Genomic DNA, 25,690 nt, shown 5'->3' with positions numbered 1-25,690 from the left:
GTAATGCAAAGCCATTGGAGCAGATCCATTAATAAACTTGGATAAAGTGGTGTTAATGGGCTTTACTTTTGCAGGTTGTGCTCGCAAATTATCTGTGGGGTATTTTCAGTAAAAATTTCACATACACACTTTGGGGACATCAGTAATTGTTAAAAAAAAAAGAATGTAGGCTATATAAGCTAGTAAATAATAATGTGTAGTCTGTTTACCCCTGGATTTAAGCTGTTCATGGGTTTGCATTCTGCCAGACACTTGAAAGACAAACATACATCAGGTTCAGTCTTTTCTACAGAAGCTTTATTCGTTCAGTTTACATTTACATGGTTGGTTCTGGTTTTGCAGTCAATTGTGCCATTTTAATCAACATTCGCTGTTGTAATTTAATCAATGCACTCAAAAACCGTTCGTTGTCTCACAGCTGACTAACTGTGCTCCTGAGCTAAGCATCTTATTGAAATAGTATTACAAGCTATCTTTTCATCAAAGTTATCCATCTTACATAACGATTCGGATCACGGGACATAACATGATATAACTCCTCTGTAAATAACACAGAACATTGCAGCTTAAAAGTATGAACTTCACACAGCTAGTAACTGCTATAACGTATAACTGAAATACTCTCTGGACTTCATAATGTGTGCTCTTGCAAAACATTATGCTGAAGTGCATATGCAGGTGTTTCAGAAGTTTAGTTGTTTGGTTTGCAGCTGCATGTAGTTGCAAATCTACAGGATAAATCACTGCGAAAAACTAATAGGGCCAAACACCCTCATAAGGGCCGGTTCTTCAAGCAGGGTGATGCTGCATGTGTTGTTATATATGACTTGCTGCAATGGAAATGTATTAGGCTTTGATATTTAATCAAATGTATAACAATATAATGTTCTTCTTCCAGATGCAATCAATTCAATTCCCTTGTGTGTGTGTGTGTTTATGTGTGTATGCATTGGATAATCCCACATTACCCAGGGAGGAAAACAAGGAGGGGCATTGGGTCAGTATTGGGTTTTGTTGATTTAGACACTCTGTAAAAGAAGAGACATTTGAATTATACACGTATAGAAATTGTACTGATATTTGATATGCTTTAAAACAATAATACATGAATTATTTACTATACTGTTCACCTCTTCTCACGAATGGCTTGTTTAGAAGAGACCGCAGTCTTTGAGATTTTCTTTGATGATAATGTCCGTTACGGCATCGAACACAAACTTGACGTTCTCTGTGTCTGTGGCACAGGTCATGTGGGAGTAGATTTCTTTGATATCTCGTCGCAAGTTCAGATCCAAGAACTGCAGCTTGATGTAGTTACCAGCATCCTCAAAGGTGTTGGGACCTGACAGAGGCATGCATTGTGTTTTTTAGCGTAGTTTTGCATATCATATGACAGAAATAGTTCCTCACTGGAAATGTATTGATATTCAGAGTTAAATTGTCTGGTTTAATGCCTATTTTAAGAACATTTATGTTAAAGAATCAAGCTTCCCATTTTGTTTCTGATTTTGAGGTCTCACCATCATAATCGGGGAAGCACATGCTCAGATGAGCTTTCTTGATCTTCTCCACGAAGACATCCTTTTTGTTGAGGAAGAGTACAATGGATGTGGCGGCGAAGTAACGGTGGTTACAGATGCTGTTGAACAGGTGGAGACTCTCATGCATTCGGTTCTTTGGTTGAAAGGACAAGATAAACAGGTTGCTATAAAATGCACAAAAGTAATACTGTAGTTCATGTGGTTGGGGTTTCATTCTTGGAGCACAAATGGCAACCTACCACTTCATCATCCTCCACCAGCACCATGTCGTATGCGCTCAGTGCGGCGATGAAGATGATACAGGTCACACCCTCAAAGCAATGGATCCACTTCTTCCTCTCTGAGCGCTGACCGCCCACATCAAACATCCTGGAGACCAACATCAGTTAGCATGGCATTGGTGTCTATTTAAGCTTGTCTTATTCAATAGTTCTTGAAACTTCTACATTGTTAAACTTTGATTCTCTAGATCAGTGGTTCTCAACTCCAGTCCTCGGGACCCACTGCTCTGCACATTTTGTATGTCTCCCTTATTTAACACACCTGAATCAGATCATCAGCTCATTAGGAGAGACTCCATGAACTGAACTGAGTGTGTCAGATAAGAGAGACATACAAAATGTGCAGAGCAGCGGGTCCTGAGGACTGGAGTTGAGAACCACTGCTCTAGATGATGATGGTCAATGGGCAGTTGAACTTCATGCCGTTGTTATCATTATGAAGGCTCTTTGTATTTTAGATGAGTACCTGAAGTTGAGATCCTTTAAGCCGAACATGGTCTCGATGATACCGGTGGTCTTCACTCTTGATCGCAGGACGTCCTGTTCAGTAGGGACATAGCCAGGCTGGATCAACCTCTCCAGGTCACTCAGATAGCTTGGAGATGAAGTAAGAGAATCAATACAATATTTCCATATACTTATTAATTCAAAGATAATTTGATCATGGACATTAAAGCCTTGCTAACTGGTATTTAATGCTTTAAAAGACTAATTCGAGGTCCGTACTATCCGGCAGAGTCGTTGAGCTGGTATTCGGAGGCTCTTTCAAAGCACGCCTTGATGCCCGAGTCCTTCCACAACCTCAGGATGATGTCTGACAGCTCCTTGGGCATGGTGCCTTCCTCGATGGTGTCCGCTAAGTGCATCAGCTTCCTTCCATCATCCTGCAACAAACAAACAAAAAATTTGTACAATCCTTCATGATTTCTCTTTCTTTTAATAGTCTCTTTCAGATGTCTCTCATTCATGACCTCTCCTAATAATCTACTTTTATAAATCCTCCAGTTATTATTGTACAATTATCTTTTGTTGTACAATCTGACAAATGTGCTATCAAATTTGCTTTCATTATGGTTTTGATCAAATAAAAATAAAAACAAAATAATGAAACTCCTTAGAGTTATAGTACTATATAGAGTGAATTTGGTTAATCTGAGGACACATTTTTACATGGGTCCTACTCTTTATTTTACAGTCCTGTTTTGCATGCACATACTATGTACTTATTGTAGTAATGACACTAACTGGGTAATAACTAGGTTCTACACCTAAACCTGACCTTAATCCATGGAGTTGTCTTACATTACACACAACTCTCGAGGGTAAGTACACTGTGAGTACGTTGAAAGTGTAAAATAACATGCAAAAAGTACAGTACATTGTTACAAACAATGTATTTGTTTTGATACAGTAGTTAAACACAACTGATATATTTTTGCACAAGGAGGATGAACAATACCATGGTGTTTTGGACATTGGTAATACAATACCTGAAATAACCTAGGTGTACCATCATTCAGTACTTTGGTATTACCATTTTTGATATCATAATTGTGCCATGGTATCACCAATGGTATATTCCATACTTGAACCTATTTATTTCTATAAATGACTAATGAATGCTGTAGAGCACCTGTGCAGCAGCGTCTCCGTAGGAAATGTTGAGTGTGGTCATGGCCTTCACAACGGCCAGCATAGACTGCAGGGTGTTGCTGTAGATGATGACAATGAACTCCATAGACTCTTCAAGGGAGTAACCATCTTGGTGAATAATTCTGTGATGGAAAATAATTGACATTTAATTGATTGTTGATTTGTTGGTTATGATATAAAAGAGCACTGAACAGGAATCATTAACGAGGATAGTCTCATGTAATGCTTTTTGTTTTCTCAGCACTTACTTCATCTGTTTGACGATTGTGCTTTTACCCGACTCACCAGCACCTGAACGGAAAATCATCACGGATTAAGGATTATCAAGGTTATTTCACTCGTACACATGTATACTGTTTAAACGTTTGGAGTTGGTGAGATTTTAAAACGTTTTTAAAACATCTCTCACCAAGGCTGCATTTCTTTGATCAAAAAATCACAGTAAAAACTGTAATATTGTTAAATATTCACAATTTAAACAAAATGTAAAATAACTTGTGTATATATATGCAATTATATAAAACCATTTACAGTATACATCTGACCTCCAGGTCTGCGGACACCCGGTTAAAAACCACAGATCTACATTGAGCCAGTGTTTTGAGGGGTAAAACCCTCAGTGAACTACTGAGATTTGTCAAACTGTAGATGTTTTTTTAGAACAGTCGCACAGTAATATTTGATTTATTTTGGCATGAATAAGAGAATCAATGCCGGAATACATCTTCCTTCTCTCCTCTGTCTTTGTTTATCTTTTGGTGGATTACATTAAGAGGCTTGAGGCTTATTATTATTGTCTTAAGCCCCTTCAAGCTTGATGTCCCATAACCCTGACCCACATCACTTCACGGACAAAGACACAGGCAGTTATGAATGTACATGCATACTTGAAAAATGGTTTGAAATATTACATTTAGATATTGAGACTTTTATAAACCGTGCGGTCAGTTTTGTGTCTTCGGTTTATTTAGCTCCACTTTGGTTTGACTTTTTTCAAGACTTTTTTCTTGTATTTAAGCTTAAGATATCTAATACTCTTTTCATGTCGCAAAAATATATGAATTAAATGTCATTCAGAATCTTTACGCTCACAACATGAAGTCATTGCCTGTTTATTATGAGGTTTTAAATGGGAACAAATCTGCAATATACCATTTTCCAAATCTAGCAAGTTAGCTGTTCTTCATGTTTTGATGCGTTGTTACCTAGCAGCAGAAGTTTGACGGTCCTGGCATCTTTGTCGGCATCATCTTTCAGCTTCCTCTCTAGCTCCCTGGAGTGCTTCTCCTCGGCGCTCGCCCCGGCCCCCATACTGACTCTTGATCAGGGAAAAGAAGTCCTTTCTGGATGACCACTCGCTTTGCCCAGAGGCCTCCAGGTGCTGTCGACGATACAACTCACACCTCAACTGGATCTTGGTGATCTGATGAATTGTTTTGAGTCTTAGAGGGATTTTGGGGATGTCTCTGACCACCTGGGTTGGTGGGGCCAATGAAGAACAAGGACAGAAGGCGTTCAAAGCGTGGAGAGGTCATCCAACCTCAGATTTAAGGAGAAGGTGCTGTGCTCAGCAAAAGGTGATAAGCTGTCGGTGTCTTCACGAGCACATTAAAAAGGACTGTGTGAGTGGTAAAATGTGACGCTACGAATGTCACAATTGTTGTTTTGCCATTCAAGAAAAGGCAGAAGAAGACTGAAAAGTAAACGGGTCTCATAAATGATTGGATATGTTGTCTGCCATCTCAGTTTTCTATCTTTGTTTTCTGTTGAAACTATGCTCGACATCATGAAAGCAAAGTGCGTCCGCTTGGCTTTTTCAAAATAATTTTTAATAAAACGACTGGATGTGAAGGTGTTCTGAAATCTCCATGAGTAATTCTAATCTCACCTTCCCACTGTAGTCATCAGGATCAGTTTCCACATAGTGTACAGTGTGCAGCGCAGCGTTTAAAGAGCTTTAGTCTTTTACCTGACAGCTCATTGACCCCAATCTGAAGATTGATACATTTTAATCCTCAGGCATCACAGGTAACAGAGACAAAGAAACAGAAACACTTTTTTTTTTAGGTGATTCATTTGATGTCTCAATGTTCTGAGAGTATGCCTGAAAGAACCATTTATGCGCATAACGTTTAATTATATGATCACATTTATCATAGAAAACATTTAGCTTAAAGATCAACGACTACCAAGAAAGCTTTTCATTGGCTACACTGGGTTAAAAATGTGTTCGCATAAATCTGAGTATTAATTGGACATTCTTAGGAGCTGGTGCAATTTGTGCAACATTTTTACAGAACCGTCACATTATTTGATAGATTTATCTGGGTTTAGTTTGTAATGCAAAAATCATTTGGAATTAAAGTGGGGATTTTTTTCAACTTTGAGAATTTGCATGTCACAATTACATTATGCTTCATAAAGTTACAGTAAAAAAATGCTTTTTTGAAAAAAAAAAATGTTTTCAACTCAGTGATCAGAATAGTTATGACTTTAATAATTTATTTTAAGGTGTCCTTGTTACAGTGCAATTATACATTTAAGTACTAAGTAATATTAATTAGCATGTACTTTCTATATAATTAGGGTTAGGGTTTAGTAAGTTTGGTATAGGTTTAGTTGCTTAATTATGCGTAATTTACTGCTATTACAATAGTAAGTACATATGTAACAAGGACACGGTTACCTTTTTTTTTTTTTACTTGGCACAATGTTTACAAATATTGATAAAATTATATGGTATGGTGTGATGACATTTGCTAATTAAGACAGTTTTTTTAGTATTAATAGTAAAGAAAATACAATTTTCAGGCACAAATATTGTGAATGACCCTAATGTGAAGTTCGGTTCATAAAATATGCAAATCAACAGTTTCCTTAATCCACTTTTGGTGTAAAGTGAAGACGCCATTGCTTTTTTTATCAACCGTAAACTCTTCAGGGAAAACGAAAGGTTCACATATAGGTATACCCTGCCACATTTCTGAAGAATGGCCAACCTAAATTTGTTATAAAATATATAACTTTAATTAGTCAACGACAAAGATGTAAAATAAAACAAATAAAAAATACATTACGATAACATTAACTGTTTATAACATCTAATTCTGGATCTTTTTCACATTAGAATATTCTAAAAAAGACAAAACAATAGGACAAACCACAGTGATGAATAATGTCTTACAAATGAAAGAAAAAAAATACATTTACAACAACCATTTCACACAGCCTGTTTGCTGTGTGTTTTGAGAAAACACAACAGAGGCGAAACACACACATCAGGTAATTGTGCTTGATTCCATCACTAGTTCGGCAAAGTCCTCTGCCTTCAGAAAACAGTCTCTCTCTTCATCTCTCTCTCTCTCTCTCGATTCATTGTCAAAGACCATACAGCAACACATCCAGAAATCGACTACATATCTGTACAGTACAAATACAGGTCATGCAAACTCAAACAAGTTTAGTTCCAAATGATTTAACGCTTCCAAATGATCAACTATTAAAGTTTTTTTTGTTTTTGTTTTTACATAAAATGTCTGGAGAGTTACGTATTTAAGATTCGCTTAAAAAAAAAAATGCTTTAAACAACTCTGCTCTGCAAAGAGATGGACAGGTTTTGAACCCCCAACTTTTTGAGATTCTTTGCGTGCAATAGTACATATTTCCATAAATGAAAAGAACAAAACAAAAAGTGATGTACATACTGTACAGGAGGCTGTAATTAATAATAAACCAAATATATAACACACAGAAACGACTTTATATTTAACACACATTAGCATAGCAAAATATGGAAGATCAAGAAGATTAAAAGATGAGTGATAAAGTGTTTCTCAAAGTCTTCAGGGAGGTCACAGAACACTCAAATAGACGTGGAAATGCCTTTATCCGTACATCTGCAGAATGAGAACACGTGCTCAGCTAAAAGAGTCAACGGCTTCTGACGCAGTCCCATCATAGCTCTGGTATCGAAACATCAAGCGCAGTCAAACTGTCCACCGGGAGTTTCAAATGTCCAACTATCCGGTTAGTGGTATGTACACAACGTTTTATAACAGTCGCACGGTGTTTTATGACGTGAATACCGTTGTAATAAATATATTGGAAGGGAAGTACAATGATAACAAAATATTTGCACAGATCTATACACAAAACTTTTTTTTTTTTTTTGCTCTATTTCCATACAAAGATATCCACAGAATCTAACTATGTACAACCTACAATAAATACTATGCATTTTCAAAAAATTTCTCCTCGGCCATAATGGTTGTGGGTATGCGATGAATATTGTGTGTGTGATGGCGGTCAGAGACTTTGAGGTCAACCTCAAGTCTAGCAGGGAAATCTCTGTTTTTCCCTCTCATGTCTCAGCCATGCTGCTCTGCTCCTGGTGGTGTCTCCTGTTCCTCGGCTTCCGGAGGTCCTTCTGTACTTCCTTGAGGTCCTTCTTCTTGTGTTGGTCGTCCCCCATCTGCCAGTAGTCTTGGCAGTACTGGTTGATGAGGCCCATCTCCGGTTGGCTGAGGATGGTCAGCAGGTCTTTGTACTGCTCTGCGCTGGGCGTCCAGGCGCTGGACTGGAGAGGCGGTGTGACGGGAGCGCTGGATTCCGTCTGGATGCTGTTGATGGTGCGGGCGGAAAGAACCACTAGCTGAAGCTTGACCAGCGTGTGCTTGAAGTTCTTCTCGGTGGAGGTGCACTGGTACACCCCTCCGTCAGACAGCTGGAGAGAGCGCAGGAGGAGACCCTGCTCCGTGCGAACGACGCGCCCGTCAGAGCGGATCTGAAATACATGGGTTGGTGAAAAATATGAACTATAAGATTTTAGGTTAAAATCTATATTAAAGGGAATTCTCTAGATTCATTGTCAAAGACCTTTCAGCAACATATCCAGAATTTGACAAATACAGTTCATGCAAACTCAAACAAGCCCCCTAAAGTTAGTTCCAGCTGATTTTACGCTTCCAAATAAATCACCTATTAAATTGCTTGCTTGGACAAAATGTGAAAATTATTTTTAATATAACTGGTCAAATTCTATCAATTAGTATGAGCCCATAAATATTCAATAATACAATGCATTTATATATATATATATAAATGTTTTATATATATGTATTTTATAGGGAGCATAACACTGTACATCACAATATTGCTGTATTAAAAAAACAATTTGAAATAATTTTGTTTAAATGTTGTTTTTAATATTTGTTTTATAGAGTATAACACTGCACATCACCACATGGCTGTAACTGCTTATATACACACAGAAACTAAATGATTATTGGCAAAATAATATAAATTGGTTATATTACTTTAGTCAGAGGAGAACCATCAGGGCCTAAACTATTGTAAAAAATAATATTTAACTCAGCAACCATTGTGCACATATGCAGAAATTCTGCATAATAGTTACATTTTTCAAATCATAAGATTAATAGGGTCTGTTACATACATTTAATCGGCTGCTGTGCCAGTCTGATGATATGATATCTGTGATATATGTTATCAACATTGCTTGATTGGGGAGATGGATTTCAAAATGCCACGATCGCTGTTCACTATGATGAGGAAGTGTCTGTCGCTAATGTGCTTTGGTCTGAGCGCTGTCATGATCCGTCGGCTTACATTAAATGATGTAGGTTTTGTGGCCGGTTGTCACCATAGTCCACTGAAATGCACACACCGATTGTGTGATGATGCAATTATGTGTAATGATGATTTGCATTCGATTATTTTTTGTTCAATTTTGGTGATAACTCACGCTCTCTCTGGTGTTTGCTTGTGGCTTTTCCTGTCAAAGGTAGCATGCAGTATTATAGAAGAGGACACAGTAAGCTAGGCTGATTTTAGGCTGAGTTGACTTTTTTCCAGACGAGGGAAGGGGGTGAGAGTCACGGCTCGCTACTGACTTCAGTAAATAACATCTCAATAAATAAATGCAAGATTAAAATGACACAAATTCATTCTAACAATTATGGTATAACGAGACATTATGCCACACATACCTCTCTCCTTCTATCACTGTTCTCTTTCTGGAAATGCCACTTGATTGACACATGAGGAGATCTGGCCTGGCACTCCAGGAAGGCTGTGCTTCCCTCTACTCCATACTGTACTGTCTCCAACGTGTTCTTATTAGCTGGCAGGAATTAAAACAAAATATCTAAACCAATAACCAAAATCCAAAGATTTCTTTTACTTCTTCCAAAGTAAGTTTTACTCATCACTATCATTCCTCACCATTGGAATTGTAGCCCCTGCATTGTCTTATAGGGTTGCCATACTTCACATCTTGCCTCCGACTCCTCCTATAAGATTTAAACCACCAATAGCAAATGAGGAAATCAATTCAAACAAATCTCATGGTGAGTTCAAGTCCTCCTGGGACGTTCGCACATCAGCAAGATTAATTAAGGTTTTTAAACTCTACTACTAAAAAACAAAGAATGTGCATCAGGTGTGCTTTGCTTTTTTATGTTTTTAATTCATTTATGAAGCCACTAAAAACTTTGTTACATACAATATCGTTACATTACAATGCTATTATATTTCGTGCAGACAATTTGCTTATTTTGTCGTAAATAAAAAAGCTTGACAATGTGCTGCTAAATACCTATAAGTATGTGGTATTCCGCTATGTTTCTCACTGACCCCCCAACTCGTAAACTTAAAGAAAATCCCGAGCTTCCCACTCATGTTTACGACTTTGTGGTGGTGTTCGTCTGCTTTAAACTTGTAAATATGATCTTTCTGACATGACTTGAACGCACCATTATATTGACTCGTGATGATAAAGACATTTACACACATGCAGCTCTCACCTTTTTTGGTTTGCAGAATAGCGGGAGCAGGACTTTCCATCCCAGGCACAGTAAGGGTCTCTGGCCAAGCAGCAGTCAGCGCACGCCTCTCCGTACACATCACACCTGTGCAGAGCCAGGTGAGTGACACCCGCCGCTGAACTTACGTACAGCTGTTGCTACACACACACAAAGACAGGAAAATAAAAGTTACTTTCATTTAAAATACATCTAGTGATTCCAAGAATCCCAGGATGACGAATGTTCCTCATTTAAATAAAGCATCTGCTAAATGACAATGCAGTGTAAATATTCCGTTTTAAACTCTATTTAATATTAATAACAAATTTACTATTAATATTTCAGAATTAGTTTTCTTTAAGTTTTGAATTCTAAATGAATTTGTTGTGCAGCTTACCCGTTTTGGGGAAATCTTCATAGTAATGATTGGAGTTGGAACCTGTAATATGAAAATAATTATATTTTTATCAAATACAATAGTATAAGATATATGGGTGAATTCGGGTTGATTGGGACACTTTTTCTAAATCATCTCATTGGCAAAAAGTCTCCAAATCATCCTGAATTCACTGTATAACACAATTTTATATATTTTACATTTTATAAAATATAATAACAAAAACAAATATAAATATAAAACACAAAGTGACAAAAATGGAAGTGTAATGGAAAGAGGATCTTACTCTAAAGACCTCCACCTCCTCCAGAACCAGCTCTTCAGTCTGCAAATCATCTCTGGGCAGGACAATAACTTTCTGAATGGTTCCTCTATCTGTAAATGACCAAAAGAGAGGAGTCAGAAATATTTATAAAACAGAATATTCTTTGGGACTGAATAAAGAATAAATATTCTTTAATTTTCTGAAAAGCCGTCAAAAACAGAAGGTGTCAATGACTGTAGTTCACTACTGCATTTCTAGATCTAGAGAAGCTTTATTGTGTACAAAAGTGTTAATATTAACTATGTCACACATCTGGTTGTTTGGAAAAAAACAATGATTTAGAATTAGAAACATTTTCATTGTGGTCTCCAACTTTTTGGCTCCACAGTATGTATACTATTTATGTATAAAATAAATATAACTATTTAACTCAACAAGCCATCTGTATGTGTAGATGGGTAGTAAGTTCACCTGTTCCTAAGAAAAGAACTTCATAGTTGCCATCAGCAGCAGCCACTTGGTCCACTGTGATGGTGGTGAACTCATAATCCACATTGGTACGGACCACTAGAGGGCGCTTGTGGACTGGATAAACAGAATTGAACATGGTGGGATGGTTGCGCATGAAGTTGATAACCTCATCTGGGTAATCTTTAGTAGACTTCATGTTGGGGGTGAACGTCCCTCCTGGACACTATGAATAGAAAGATAACATCAAATGTATATCAGCTTCTAAGAATTTCAAACATTAATGATTATTATTCTAAACGTTACTTGTGACACTTACTGTTCCTGGTCGGGGGTAAGGGATTTTACCCTGGTAGGCAACCCACTGGTAGTTTGGCCCTTCCTTATGAGCGAAAGGGCCATTAAAGACCATGCGGACATCAGCCATTGAATACACACACACTGCTGAACCTTTGAATACAGACCTAGAGATGTATAAAGAGAAAGATTGATGTGTTGAGAAGATCTAGACACAGTATTAGACCAAATCACACAGGCCTCAAAAATGCAAAATTAGCAGTTTTGACAGCACTGTATGTCATAGTGCAGATGTAAAATGAGTTGGGAATGCCTTTTAACAAATTAGCACAAATACAGATACAGATTGAGAGAGAGAACAAGAGACAGAGGGACAGATAGAGCTGTGAAATCACTAGCAGTTGATGGAGAGAGTCTTCACTATTATCACCAAGAATGGTACTTTGGGGTTTAAAGAGCTCAGACAGAGCCTGAGGGCTTCGCTGATTTAATCTACAGCTAGACTGTGAATTGTCATAACACACACAGTCTTGTGTATTTACAGTGGAAGATTAGCATGTGAACCTCATCTAAAATGTTGCTTCCTCTGAGGCCATTGTATAATATTTTAGCGTGTACGAATATCCTCTCATAACTGCATCTGATAGTGGTGGTATTATGTAGATAAGTCCTTATGAGAATATCACATCTCAGATTCACAGAAAAGCTTCTTCCTTTGTGCTGTTAGAGGACTTGTACTACCGTCTGTGAAGCCTGCCAAACACTTGTTATTCAGTATGTTAGAGACAGTCCTCAGCAGTGGAGAAATGGGGGTGTTGCCCCGCGGGCAACTGGAGTGTGAATATGAAAGCAAATCTATTCAAGCTCCCTTGCCAATCTGATAAGTGGCCTGATTAGTAAGAGGCATCGAGGAGAAGTGAGGATTGGATCTCATATTTTGGGAGAGACCGTTGTGAACTTACGCACCCAGATACGGAGAAGACGCCGTAAATGACAGGATTCTTGATGTCTTGGGTTTTCTGGATGTACACGTCCCCTGAAAAGAAGATTGAATTACTTTAGTTCCTAGATTTAAAAAACAAATGAGCTATTTCACCTACTTCTGAAGTGGTGACATTAAAAAAGTTAATTCTTTTGAGTATGTGGTGAGACAGTGAGCAGGTGATGGGACATATGACTGCATCTAGATACCACAGATTCCTTTGTTGCATAGCACCTTGAAACATTTAGCATCTAGCCTAATTCATTATTACTTAAGTGTTGTCAGCATTGTTTTTGGAATATAACATAAAACGGCCTTACTACCTGACTGATATCACTGAAATAGGTTTCCTTAGAAAATTGCATTAGTCTCTGTGACAGCTATAGCTTCACATCAAAAAAGAGATAGTGAAGTGGCTCGCCATTTTTCAGTCACTCATAAAATACAGAATGTTTTGATATTGCTGATATTTGGTTAGCTGAAATGTGTTTGAAGGGCAGAGTTTTGGTGTGTGGTACAGGGATGGGGGATGCAGTAGCTGAGGTCTAATGTAGTGGCTAACTGATAGCAGAAATTAGCAAAACAGCTAAAATTGCTATCAGCCCCTTTGAGTTTTTAAATTTAAAATCTGCTATGGCAGCTTCGTTATTGCCTTCCTCACTACTTTTGTACAGAAAAAAGTAAAACAAAAAACAGTCACAAACTCATCTCTGTTTGCACAAGGCATTGTGGGAAATATTAGCACACTGGAAAATCACTGGAAATTGAATGCCGTTTAGGCACCTCTGGCATGCTGTTCTCTAGGAGCCTCAAAAGGTGGTAGAAAAAATTTGATGTGAGAAAAAAAAAGATTTGATTGAATTTGGCATTCTTATGCAAACCTGAGAAACTGCGCTTACTTGCAAACCTTTTGTGATTGAAATAATATGAGGTGAGAAAAAAAAAAAAAAAAATCTTATATTTAATTTCTGAAAGAATGCAAAGGTTTTGCAAACAAATGCAACGTTTCTTGGGGAAACGCAATACTTTTGCTAGAGTTATACTTTTGCTTTATTTACGGTCCGGCAACAATGGCTAAACCAATGTCACAAGTTTGGGGGCGGAACTTCTTGTTTTTCCTGAACAATGGAAGATTGGCAAATTGTCCGAGAAACCTGTTTGAAAACATTCATTATTTTTGTAGCTCAATTTAGCACAGCCAGTGACACTGAAATTGACACTGAAATTACTGTAGCTTAATGTCAGCAAGGCGCACAACAAGTCAGATGTCTGTGAGTGTATGTGGGAAGACAATCAAATCTATCTCAGTTCAATTACATCACACAAAATACTTTGCATTGAGAAGACAATCCTTCCCTCTTACTGTTCTCCTCTGTCTTTGTCTCAGTCTCTGAAATTCTCCTGCTTGTTTCGAGACAAATTATCTGGTCCACAAACGATCAGTGATAGTATGCTAGCCAAAATGAGAAAGATGGAACAAGGCTATTGGGAGAAACAGAGTGTAATGGGCAGAGTGGGGCCATTTTTTGGGGGGTTCACCATAAGAGCAGTTTCTTGAGGGACACTGTAAGGGGGATGAGAGATAGAGGTACGTAGAAGAAGGGTGAAAAAAGGGCAGAAGAAAAGGAAACAAAAGGACACCCAGATAGTTTAAAATGTAAGGAGGGTGAGTGGTAAAAGAATAGACAGATGTCCCATCAAAAACAGAAAGAAGATGACTTCAGATGGATAGTCACGGCTAAACGGACTATTAAGTAATCAAGCGCTGAGGGAAAATCCCACACTATAGCGAACAAATCTCGCTCTAGCCAAGCCACAAAAAACAACCCATAAAACCTCACTGCCCCTCTGAGGATAAGGGAAAACATCCATGCAGTCAAAAACTCCACTGACAAGTTCATTCCTCAAACACAGTGACAGAGGGAGGGTGAATGCCCAACCACAGTGAGAAAGAGAGGGCAGAGACGGGGAAAGGAGTCCTGAGGGTACCTTGTGCGCTGTTACAGGAGCTGGGAAATGAAGCGCATAGAACGGTCGCTTACTCAATTTATGCACGTTGCAAAAGCAATAAAATTCCAGCATTCATGCGCTTACATTCATTTGCCTCTTAAGAGTGGCTGAGGCTGTTACAGCTGGTTTATCAGCCAATCCTCTTCAGTCCTGTCAATCAAACTCTCCCACAACGGGAAAGACTCCATTTTGTGTAAGCCTGTTAAGATGCAGCTTACATGTATGCGTTACTTCACACATGTGCACATAAATGCACAATCATGTATGTAGCATAATGTCAAACCACAAATATAAGACATTTTTATATTAAGACAAAAAAGCTCTACAGAAACTACTCAGAACTGCTTGCCACTTTATATTTCTCACAGGCCCTCGTGGCACCTCACGCTACAGTACAAGTGCTAGACACTGCACATACAGGAAAGAGAGGAAATTACTTTTTCCAAGTTATACCCTCTGGAGAGACATATCCATTGAACCATCAGACATGAACGGTTTCCACAAATGAGCTATATCATGCCCTATCCTGAAATAAGAGGCCTCTTATTTCAGCAAGTATACCGTGAAAATGAACAGAACAGAACTGATTATAATGTGCATTCGGTGAACACCTCACTGTATATATGGAGTCAATCAAATGGTAAAGCTGTTTTATTCTATATTTTGTAATTCAAGACTTGTCCATAGAAACAAAACAGCATAAAATGTCCTCAAGGTAAATTAATTAGACAGAAAGATTTATCAAATAATCAGTAGTACATTAACAAAAAGCATCTTTTTTTTAGATGTACCATGACAACACGTTAAACTGGATGTTAGATGTTAGTACCATGGTATTCTCGGAAGCGCCATGGGGTACCTTTTAAAAATCATGCATAAATTTCAATTCCATTATATATTATAAGTATTACCATCTGATCCATGTACCATGTTAACATCACAGTACAGAATGTTTTGTAAGGGCCAGTATCATGGAATACATCAAGGTACCATGGTATTACACTTACTTAAAATACTTTAAAGTACCATGGTTTAATCGGATCAAACCAATAGATTTCCATTGTGGGGTTTTTTTTGTAGGAAAGGAAATTTAAAGACAATTCAACTACTTCGAATTGTCCACTTGGACTGCTTGTATTTAATTAAAAATATCCTGTTAGAAATAATCAAATGCAAGCAGTCGTTAGAACATTAAACCAGATTTGCTTGGTCTGAAGTCATGTAATAAAGATCAACTATGTAAAATATTCAACACCAGTCTCAGGAAATGATCCATAAACTACAACTTCGCAAAAAGAGAGACTTACGGAGCTCATCAAAATGTGTCTCAATGCCATCAGAGCCGGTCACAGAGCAGATGAGCCGAGCCTTCAGGAAAGTACTCCACTTATTCACCAGACAGCAGTGTCCTCCATCATCATTCTGTAGAGGAAGTGAGGTCATGTTAGCCATAAAGAATCACTGTTAGACAACACACAGATTCTAGCTGTAAAATTTGATATGATGGACACCTTGACACCCGTATCTGTGAAATAGAGACATTTCTTAACATCAGTATCTGTCCCTCTCTCAGGGCTATTTCTGTGGGTTTGCATTAACTGGCTGTGACTGGGTTGTAAACATTGGCTTTGAGCACTGCGCAGCCCCATCTGCTATGGACAGCAGCCAACTTCAATAATGAGACGCAGCGATGCCCGGTGACCAGCCGCCAGCAGCTACCCACTTATTACAAACATGCTTCTTTGATTCACATTAAAACAGCAAAAAATAACCAAGAAACAAGCGGTTGCTCATGTAGGAGGCATTGGACAATGATGGATCTGAGGACACTGAGAATCTGCCAATCAACAGTTCTGTCCTGTAGGACATGATTTCTTTAGCATCATGTTCAGCATAGGAACAATCCAATAATTGAAAAATGCATAGTAAATTATAAGAATATTGAATGGGAATACGTCAACATTTATTCACCCTTGTGTTGTTCCAAACTCATGTGACTTACTTTATTCTGTTGAAAAATGTACTTTTCTGTGCAGTTACAAATGTGGAGTCTTCTGAAGCCACATGAAATCTTTGTGCAAGGAGGACCGAAACTTATAAATAAAGAAATTGACAGCCACCCCAGATCTCTTTGGCGTGTTAGAGATGTAGCAATTTCCAATGTGAATGAGTCATACTTGAGTCAGTTATTTACAATGAATCAGTTAACAAAAAACAATCTAACTGATTTGTCCTTGAAGAAGAGTAATCCTGTTATTGAGCTCAACTCACTGACTGACTGATTTGGATGCTCTTACTGGAGGGGATGATTATCAAAGAATAATGACTTAAATGTTAGTCTGTTATGCATACAACGCTATTGCATATCGTGGCAATGTGACATGTTGTCTGGACACTTTTATGATGCTTTTATAGTTCTTTTTGAAGACTTAAAAGCTCCAGTCCTCATTCTTCGTAACTGCATGGAAAAGCGCAAACACATTCTTTAAAATTTCTCAGTGTATAATTGAAGAAAGACAGTCATGCAACTTGAAGGCAAATAAGTGAACTATTCCTTTAAGGATATGTAGATATGTTGTACTGGAATAAAAGACAAAGGTTAAGAAAATGTCACACCAAACAAATTCTGCCAATCCTGGACTGAGCCATGGGAGTCTGACCCATCTCAGAGGCCTTCTCACGGAAGAAGAAATACAGCTTGTCGTCATTCTTTTCTGCACTATCAGGGATGAGCTGAGCATGGACGAATGTTGGATCTGAAGGAAAAAGAAAAAGAGGGATAGGAAGGGAAAAACCAGCAAAAGAGATAAATCATAGATGGAGCAAAAAGCAAAGAGGGGAAAAAAGGAGAGCCAAGGGATGATATTAAATAACATTCACTAGAAAAACTAATACAAAGTGCATGATGACCTCTCTCACTGTTAGTCTACCCTCTCATTCACTATACTGAACAGTCTGAAAGAATCTCTTTGAAGCCTGTGATGATTATTACAGTAAATACTAGTAACCAAAAAGGCAAAACTAAAGTAAAAAGTCTGGGCCAAAGAGACACACGTAATTCAAGAGAAACCCAGTCTAAAACATTCAAGAATTAGTGTACTATTTGTGAACCATTAATGAAAACTATCAGATGAAAGGTAGCTGTAAAAAACACAATAAAAATAAAAGCATGAATTTGAAAAAGAACATTATCAGCAAGTCCTACAGCATGCAGTTGTTGTGAATTTGGCAAATAAAACTCAGAATAAATTACATTGTTTTGAGTATGGTGCTGTCATATAGTGTGTTTACTCACCAGTAGATGGAACAATCTGTGGTTTTACATATAAAAATTAACTATATAGAGCATCAATTAATAAATAAATATGAAATGAAATTCTCGCAGCAATGATCCAGTCAGGCATTTTAATGAAGGTCAAGGATTGAGCTTAACTAAGCAGTAATTGCTTGAGGGAAATAGTCCCCCCCCCCCAAGTTTATTAAATATGAGGTTAGTGTGCAGGAGGTAGGATGAAGGGTCAGTGTTGAATATTCATATCTGGCACTTTCTCCACTAAACAAAGAACTTTTTCTTGGTGGTAAGCCATGGTTCAAACATTTTGTGCATACCGTGGAGCCAGCGGGAGTTATACTGGTCGGTCCTCATGGCTGTGTGTTTGCCCAATGTGCGAAAGATGGCCGAGTCTGTTCCCATAAAATCAATGTAGACGCCGGCATACAGCTGGCCATCTGCCAAAATGGAGTGAGCATAAGGGAGATAAAGAGATGTAGACAGATAAATTGAGAAAAATGAGCTCATCCAAGTCTGAAACAAAGGAAATTATGCTTTGTATAAGTATGATGACAATGAGAGGTACGTACTTATCAAAGCTGAGACGCTGTTTAGTTTGGGGTCGTAGGGGCATTTCCCTTTCCCAGAATCTACTTTACCAGGCTCCAGTCGGAAAATGTATTCCTGGAATGGGGAAAGCATGAAGGTTTCATTAATGAGAGCACAATTGATCACATTAGATGAGCAGTATTGATTCTCTTTCCAATGTTTAAGAGTGTGCGAAGGTATAGCCAGGAAGTGAAATGCGGACAGGTTCTCTGGGATAAATGGAAAAATAACTAGTTGGGGCTGTAATAAAACTGAAATATGTTTAGGTAACCTATTGCGTGTGTGTTTTTTTAATGTTGGCGTCTTACATATTGTCTAATGCCAAAACCAATATCTTACCATTTGACAAAAGGGAGCTGGTGAAAAACTGCCCAGAAGAAAGAAATTAATGCCATAATCCAAAGTTTCCAAGGTTCTTGGTAGTTGCCAAAGAAAATGAACAGTTTCTTACAATCAGCTTCTCAACATTTGGATATAAAACTGTCTATATGGCTTCTTTGGGTTAGTGACAATTATTCAATTCTGGTATTTAGGAAAATAAGATCTTGCTTCATGCTAAAAGCTTCACTCTACTCCATGCAGTTTGCATGCTAGCTACAGTCAAAAAGATGCAATTTTTTTTTTTATTATGTATGGTGACTGCTGTGTTTGCACCAAATATGTAGCCTACAGCAAGTGGAAATGTCTAACATGAATTAACACATTAATTAAAATCTAAGCAGAGGTGTAGAAGGACATCTAAAGAGTCTACAACATGCCGCTAAAAATATATCAGCAATTCAGCAGATTCAAGTCTCAACGAAAGACTTGTTTTGGATAATATACAAATATTTTTTGGATCCTTTGTAAGATTTACACGCACACCGCAAATGTAATATAAGCCACCGATCAAATCTGAGCTGACTAACCACTTTTTAGCATGATGGAGTGTGGGTGTGGGAGTAATCTCTGCACGTTCTGCTAGATATCTGCGCCAAAGGCAGGCTTTGGACAAGTGTAGGCAAACTTGAGAAAGACAAGCTCTAAAGACAACATTTCCTCTGCTGTTTCTCTCAACACCTAAGAAAACCAGCTGTTGAAAAACCAAATACTGTGAGAACAGAACCTTTCCTTAAACTCCTAAGTAAAAAAAAAAAAAAGACCCAATCATCTAGAAACCCAAATGCATCTTAAGAAAAAAATAAGTCCAAAATAAAGTTCAAAAAAGGACTTCAATCCCATTGTTCACAACAAAGGGAAGAGTTCATTTCCCACCTTGGGTGCGTATGGTTCTGGTGAGGCACTAGGGTCTGCAGCTCGACTGGTTCGGCCTCCTGCGCGAGGCATCTGATCTTGGAGAAAGCCCTATAAAACAAGGGGTGTGCCTCAATAAAGTCCTGTTTCTATGAATTCAGGACCCAAGAGAACATCCCAGACTGTGTCCAAACAAGGAAGATGCTGATATGCTAAAAAAGATGGCTGCAGTTTGGTGTATCAATTGAAGACAAAGAAGATGAGCAGATGTTAAGTTGTGTTTAAAACATGCACATGCTGGGAAACCTTGTGAGCACAAGAACTGCCCTTTGCATGCATATGAAAGAAACAGATATGCAAATTTCAGAACCCCATTAAACATGAACAAATACAGCAGGATCCGAAAACCTGAAACCACAAGTGAAAATGCTAATTTTTAATTTTTCTAATTTCATAAAAAAAAATTTGTTCATTACAAATCAATATGTGATGGAAAAATGAAAAAACTGAAAAGGGGTTCACATGATTAATGTCCCAAATTTGCTAATATTTTAATAGTAACCTAGAAAGAGCACATGATTTTGAATAATTTTTCATTAAACCAGATTTGCATTGTGATTTCAGACTTTTTTTTCCACCACAGTATGTATGAACAAATTTCTGAATAATTTTCCTGTGGTCAGTGGTTAATGATGGTACGTGGTCATGGGAAAGAAGGGAGGTGGAATAAGGACTGTTTAAATGCTATTACCCTCCTAAACACTAGGAAGAGTTTTTAAGTAACAGTGTCAAAAGACATGCAGGTGGTAAAGATTATCCTGTTTGTTCTAGGGTGGGGAAACATTCCTCTCTAATGACATAATACCTTTTGACTAAGGTAGCCAACAGTTTGAACCCTTGACCTGCAAATGGTAGCAGGTGACCTGCGAATGATAGTTTACCTGTGCCCTTTGACCTCTGTCCACATAGGTACAGATAGGGTTATAAGCTCCCGTTCCACACACATACAGGTGAGTCCTGTTCCATGACTCGATTAGACGGATGAAATTACCACACTCGCCCTGATGACACAGAACATAATGATATCAGTGATGCTGTCATCGTAAAACAATACTTCCAGATGCTTACATGCTCATGTTGGAATAAATAGTTTAGGATTTACAAATACTGTGGTACATTTCTTACATTGATGTCTTTCCCTGAGAGGACACACTCAGTCCTCCTCTGAGGAGCCACAGGCCAGTGAATCTGAGGAGAAAGACAGTGATAAATAAACAGTCATCCTAATCCAGGTCATCATAATCCAGGGAACAGATTCAAATTTACTACTGCCAAGCCTTGCTTATAGTTTTGTTTGTTGCAATTTGTCTGGTGTAATTGAGAAATCTTACAATGAGGGGCTCTTTGTTGATGTCATTCAGATCAAGAGACAGGATGTAGTCCTTGCTGCCCACGTACATGCGATCATGGTCCTCGTCCATACGAAGGATTCTATAGTCCGTCGAGTTGAGCAGGAAGGCAAAGTGATGGGCGGTTCCAGTAGACTTCAGCTCTATAGAAAAAAAATAGCACAAAAATCAATTTCATTGATATATTTAGCAGAGGCTTTTCTTGAAAGTGACACACTTTTTTTATTTTATAAAAACCTTTTATATGGTTATGGAAATGCTGAAATGTCATTTATGCCTCTCGCAGCACTAAATGTCACTGCAAAAATAATGACCATTTCAAACAAGTTTCCACATCTGCATTCGGCTCAACCGACTGCATGGGTTTGGGGTGGGGTTACCAAAAGTAGCCAATGTAGCTGTGTTGCAAACTCTTGGTTTTGGGCATTTTAACTGAACAACTCTGCAGAAACGCATCCCAGATGAGACTTAAACCCACAATTCTAAGCTTAGGAGGCCAGAACCTTTTCATTAGCCCACCGGGACTGTTGGTCGCAGTGTTTTATTGCCTATTTGTTTTATTTACAGTAGTTTCTGGAATTCTAATGGAACAGTAGAACTTGTCAGTACAATAAATGAAATGCAACTCTGTTGGATTATTAACATTATTGAAGATAATAAGATAAAGCCTGAATACTTATCAACACCTCAGAAGATTTTTTAAATATAGTAGGCTTTTTTACCGGATACATGTCCATGCTCCAAATCCGCAAACGCTAAAAGGGCTCACATACAATAAATCCAAACACAGTAAGTGTTGCCAAGTCACAGTAGTTCCTCAATAAAACAGCATCTGTACAGCTGTATGGATATGACCAGGCTGCAGTCTCTGCTGAGCTGGCTAGAGGGTTTCCCTGAGGTTCAATGCCCTGGATACATTCCTAGATCCTTTGTTATTATTATTTTTTCAGCCCTGTTTTTACAGGGTGGATTTCTTATGAATTTTTGTCTCTCAGAGAGTTCTCTTGGGGCCTCCCTGAGTCTTATATTTAAATACTACTACTAAAACTGGGGTGTCGTGCTTTATTTTCCTCTTCCTCCAACAAGCTTAGTTCCTTTTTGTTGGAAATTGAGTACAGTATGTGGTCTGAGACCTCCATGCATTGCAGCGATATGGGATATTTAACTATGCATGCTCATTTTTATATTTAGATTAGTTTTAATGTAATCTAACACTCACAAGTTAATCTTCAAAAACACAAATAATTTAATAATGTAATCTTTAGCAAATATCTAAATGAATATCCATTTTTCATAATGCAATTCTCAATGCATCCCTCCAGTTATCATGAACCAATACCGGTATATGTTATGGTTCATGGAGTCCACCGCGCACTCTCTTTGGATGACCATGGAGGACTGTGTTGTAAGTTCCACTGTTGCAGAGGTAGAAGGAAACCTTTGGAAACCTTCACTATTGAAGGAAACCTTTGGAGAATGGAATGCCACGACTTAACACAGCATATTGGCTTCTGTCTCTGATAAGGTCTACCTGAGAATCAACTGCAGAATGTTGGATGGCTTAATAATGTATTGCAGATAGTTGGCAAAGCATACAAAACAAAGAATGGCCAAAATTTCAATTTCAAATCTTACTGTAACAGTTCCCCAACCATTCAGTTGTGAAACAGATCTGTGCTGAAAGTCTTGACCAAAAAAACAAGGTCAAATTTTCCACTTCATAATAAAAAGAGACACCAGACCACGTAACACCATCATCAGAGTTTAAAAAGACATCATTTCTGATTGCTCAAGGCCTAATGGATGGAAAAGTGCCTTCAAAATGTCTTTCAAAATGTACGAAATAGTCTATAATCTAACTGCAAATACATGATGTCTACACAGATGTAACAAAACACTTTTAAAATAGTATAAATGCGGCCTCGGCTTACTTTCTTGACTTGGTAATTGTTTGTGGTTTGTATAGCAATGATGAATCATGAAATGTTGCTTTAGAAAGAATCACAAAGTCAAACAAGACAAAATGACATAAAATATCTCGGAATTTACTTTTCCTAAAACATATTATGTTTTGGATCAACTGTCTTATAAAAAGGAATCAGACTTAATCGTCACAGGAATTAGGTTTTTTAACATTTTAACAACAACAACAACAACAAAAAGTTATTCTACAACAAGATTCAATAATCAAGCTTGGCAAATGTTTCACTGGAAACATTTGAGTTTGGGAATCTAGAGGAATGTACAAGCCACAGAGAAGCACTCGTCTCTGCAAAGTACCAGTATATGAACGTTCTATCAGAAGACACAATCTACTCTGCCTTTATACAAAGAGATTTAGCATGGGGCCGCAGACAACATAAAATCTCATTTACCTGTGTGGGCATTCCTGGCACATAGCAAGAATTCCTCATCTCTTTCTCTTTTCAGGGTTCTAATTAAGCACAAGGGCAGGTCCACCATGTTCCAACAAGTTCTCAGCCATGTCTCTGTCTTTGTCAGCACTAATAATGCAGTTAAGTAACAATCTCTATAAAGAGAATAGCAATGGTAAGTGAACATTTTTCCATGACATAAGTGTTATTATTTTTAATGAGAGCGAGTTTTGTACTGCCACACTTTAACCCAACATCTTTAACATCTCAGACCTGAAGCTGGGGGGAATGTGTTGAAAGCCAGATTTGAACTGGCTTGAGTCAGAGTATGCTCTAACTGCTAGGCCATGGCTTCAAACTTTTATTTCTCTATTTTTTTATTAAAGTTTTAGTTTTTAACTGTTTTATAACCTGCTTTAATTGTAAGAACTAATTATTTGAATGTCGGTATGAAACAGAGGTTGCGATAGCCTTTTCTTCCCTATTGTGAGTGAAACGGCTTCTCAAACAAGAAAAAATGTAGGATGGGACTTGAGTTTGTTCATCAGGAATTGATTGGATTATTGTGGTTTGCTATTGGTCGATCTCATGTGAGTGACAGGTTGTCCCGCCCTTGCGCCACTAAGCACATCATCACAGAAAAACAAGAGGGAAGGGAAGTTATTATTAAAGGTTTTGAGAGCACATGAATTAAATTATAATGATGTGAATGTATAAATTATTTATTATCAATACTGCAATATTCCATAAAAAAAAGAAAAATAATTGTCCCGTTTGATTTCATGGTGACTTTAAAAGAGTGTATAAGAGCAGCAAAGGCATCTGGACACTGAGGCAACTAGTTTTTAGTACTATGAGGACTATGAGTGAGATCTAAATTTAAACACACACACACACACACACACACACACACACACAGAACATTATCTTTGGAGTCTTTGGATCTTTATTCTTTACCTTCAGCTATCCAGCCTAAATGATCACTAGAAGATTAGGTCTTATCTCTTGGCTTCAAAGGGCTGTCACTTGACAGCTCGCATGGATTTGAGTGACCAGTTGAAGGACGGTGGACCAAATCTAATGGAGAGAGAGACCTTACCTGCACTGCCTGCTATCATTGAGTTGTGTGTGTGATTCAATCTAACCGAATGAAAACTTTCCTGTCACGTTCGGCATGTGTATGAGGCATTGATTTTAACAGCCCTCATCCCTGACAGAGGATTACTGCATTACCCTTATCTTCTGGGAAGACAGGGCAGGGTGATTAAAGTAAAGGATTTAATCAAACCACACAGATAAAATGTCTTTTTTCTTCTCTCTCATCTGTCCATCAAAATCTTATGACAAATAAGGGCAAAATAAACAGACAAACTTACAACTTGCTGAGTGCCACCTGTGGTAGAAGTTCCCAGCTCAGAAGTCATGAGGGACACATTCAAACTATTTAGATGAAAGGGCCACAATATATACAATATATATCTTTTAAGTGGGCCTGTAAATAAAAAAAAGTTAAATAAAGACTGACCTCCAAACCCATTTTCCATTTCTTTCTTGCTACTGTAAATAGTAGTTTCACTAGTTTTATTGAATGTTTTGCACACAAAACTAAAAATGCATTGCCTAATTTCCACAAGACTTTGGAGGATAATTTTAATAAATATATCGGAGTGTCTATTTACACTAAGTGCAAATAGCCTGGCTTGTTGGTACAAATGTCTGGTTTGGTCAGACAAAAGCACAAAAAATGCCTGTGAATATTTATTAAAATATATATTTTTCAATAAATAGGAAGAAAATATGTGAAAAGTGGAATTAAAGTGCTTAACGGTTATTTAATAATAAAGGGTTTGGGGCTTTATTGTCCCCAATAAGGCGGGATTAATTTATTAAATATAATCTTTACACTATGTAATTACTGCATACTTTTCAAATACTGGAGTGCAAATAGTATCTAACTACTATGTTCACTTAGTGTAAATAGATATCGCTATTTGCACAGCGCAAATATATAGTCTCCCTAAAAAGTATTTGGACACTTTCGGACATTTAAGTCACATATCAAACTAAGTGGCATC

The 25,690-nt window shown here is 37.8% G+C and overlaps 2 protein-coding genes across 3 annotated transcripts in view; both read right to left on the bottom strand.

Moving 5' to 3' along the window:
- Nucleotides 1–47: 47 nt before the first annotated feature.
- gnat1 (guanine nucleotide binding protein (G protein), alpha transducing activity polypeptide 1) lies at nucleotides 48–5,408 on the bottom strand. Its single transcript, XM_084426910.1, has 9 exons — nucleotides 4,681–5,408; nucleotides 3,724–3,766; nucleotides 3,456–3,597; nucleotides 2,549–2,706; nucleotides 2,289–2,417; nucleotides 1,781–1,910; nucleotides 1,521–1,674; nucleotides 1,131–1,342; nucleotides 48–1,028 (listed from the first exon to the last, which is right to left on the bottom strand). Exons 1-8 carry the CDS (start codon nucleotides 4,784–4,786, stop codon nucleotides 1,152–1,154), a joined length of 1,053 nt encoding a protein of 350 aa, XP_084283036.1. The 5' UTR covers nucleotides 4,787–5,408; the 3' UTR covers nucleotides 48–1,028; nucleotides 1,131–1,151.
- A 1,077-nt stretch (nucleotides 5,409–6,485) lies between these two features.
- The window catches only part of sema3fa (sema domain, immunoglobulin domain (Ig), short basic domain, secreted, (semaphorin) 3Fa), a 49,541-nt gene continuing 30,336 nt past the window's right edge, over nucleotides 6,486–25,690 (bottom strand). The window contains exons 3-19 of one of the 2 annotated variants that reach the window (XM_084425832.1): nucleotides 21,223–21,383; nucleotides 21,017–21,079; nucleotides 20,773–20,892; nucleotides 19,853–19,942; nucleotides 18,580–18,673; nucleotides 18,328–18,447; nucleotides 17,335–17,474; nucleotides 16,026–16,140; nucleotides 12,693–12,762; nucleotides 11,749–11,893; nucleotides 11,433–11,655; nucleotides 10,983–11,071; nucleotides 10,697–10,738; nucleotides 10,300–10,457; nucleotides 9,719–9,786; nucleotides 9,484–9,617; nucleotides 6,486–8,258 (exon numbers count right to left, since the gene is read on the bottom strand). In XM_084425832.1, the coding sequence (XP_084281958.1) occupies nucleotides 7,836–8,258; nucleotides 9,484–9,617; nucleotides 9,719–9,786; nucleotides 10,300–10,457; nucleotides 10,697–10,738; nucleotides 10,983–11,071; nucleotides 11,433–11,655; nucleotides 11,749–11,893; nucleotides 12,693–12,762; nucleotides 16,026–16,140; nucleotides 17,335–17,474; nucleotides 18,328–18,447; nucleotides 18,580–18,673; nucleotides 19,853–19,942; nucleotides 20,773–20,892; nucleotides 21,017–21,079; nucleotides 21,223–21,383 (2,255 nt within the window). In that variant the 3' untranslated portion in view covers nucleotides 6,486–7,835. The remainder of the gene's footprint in view (nucleotides 8,259–9,483; nucleotides 9,618–9,718; nucleotides 9,787–10,299; nucleotides 10,458–10,696; nucleotides 10,739–10,982; nucleotides 11,072–11,432; nucleotides 11,656–11,748; nucleotides 11,894–12,692; nucleotides 12,763–16,025; nucleotides 16,141–17,334; nucleotides 17,475–18,327; nucleotides 18,448–18,579; nucleotides 18,674–19,852; nucleotides 19,943–20,772; nucleotides 20,893–21,016; nucleotides 21,080–21,222; nucleotides 21,384–25,690) is intronic. The other variant, XM_084425833.1, reaches the window with a different exon arrangement.

This window comes from Rutilus rutilus (genome assembly GCF_951802725.1).
Source record: "Rutilus rutilus genome assembly, chromosome: 12".
NCBI classification, from domain to species: domain Eukaryota; kingdom Metazoa; phylum Chordata; class Actinopteri; order Cypriniformes; family Leuciscidae; genus Rutilus; species Rutilus rutilus.
This window is presented reverse-complemented; position numbering and strand designations above follow the sequence as displayed.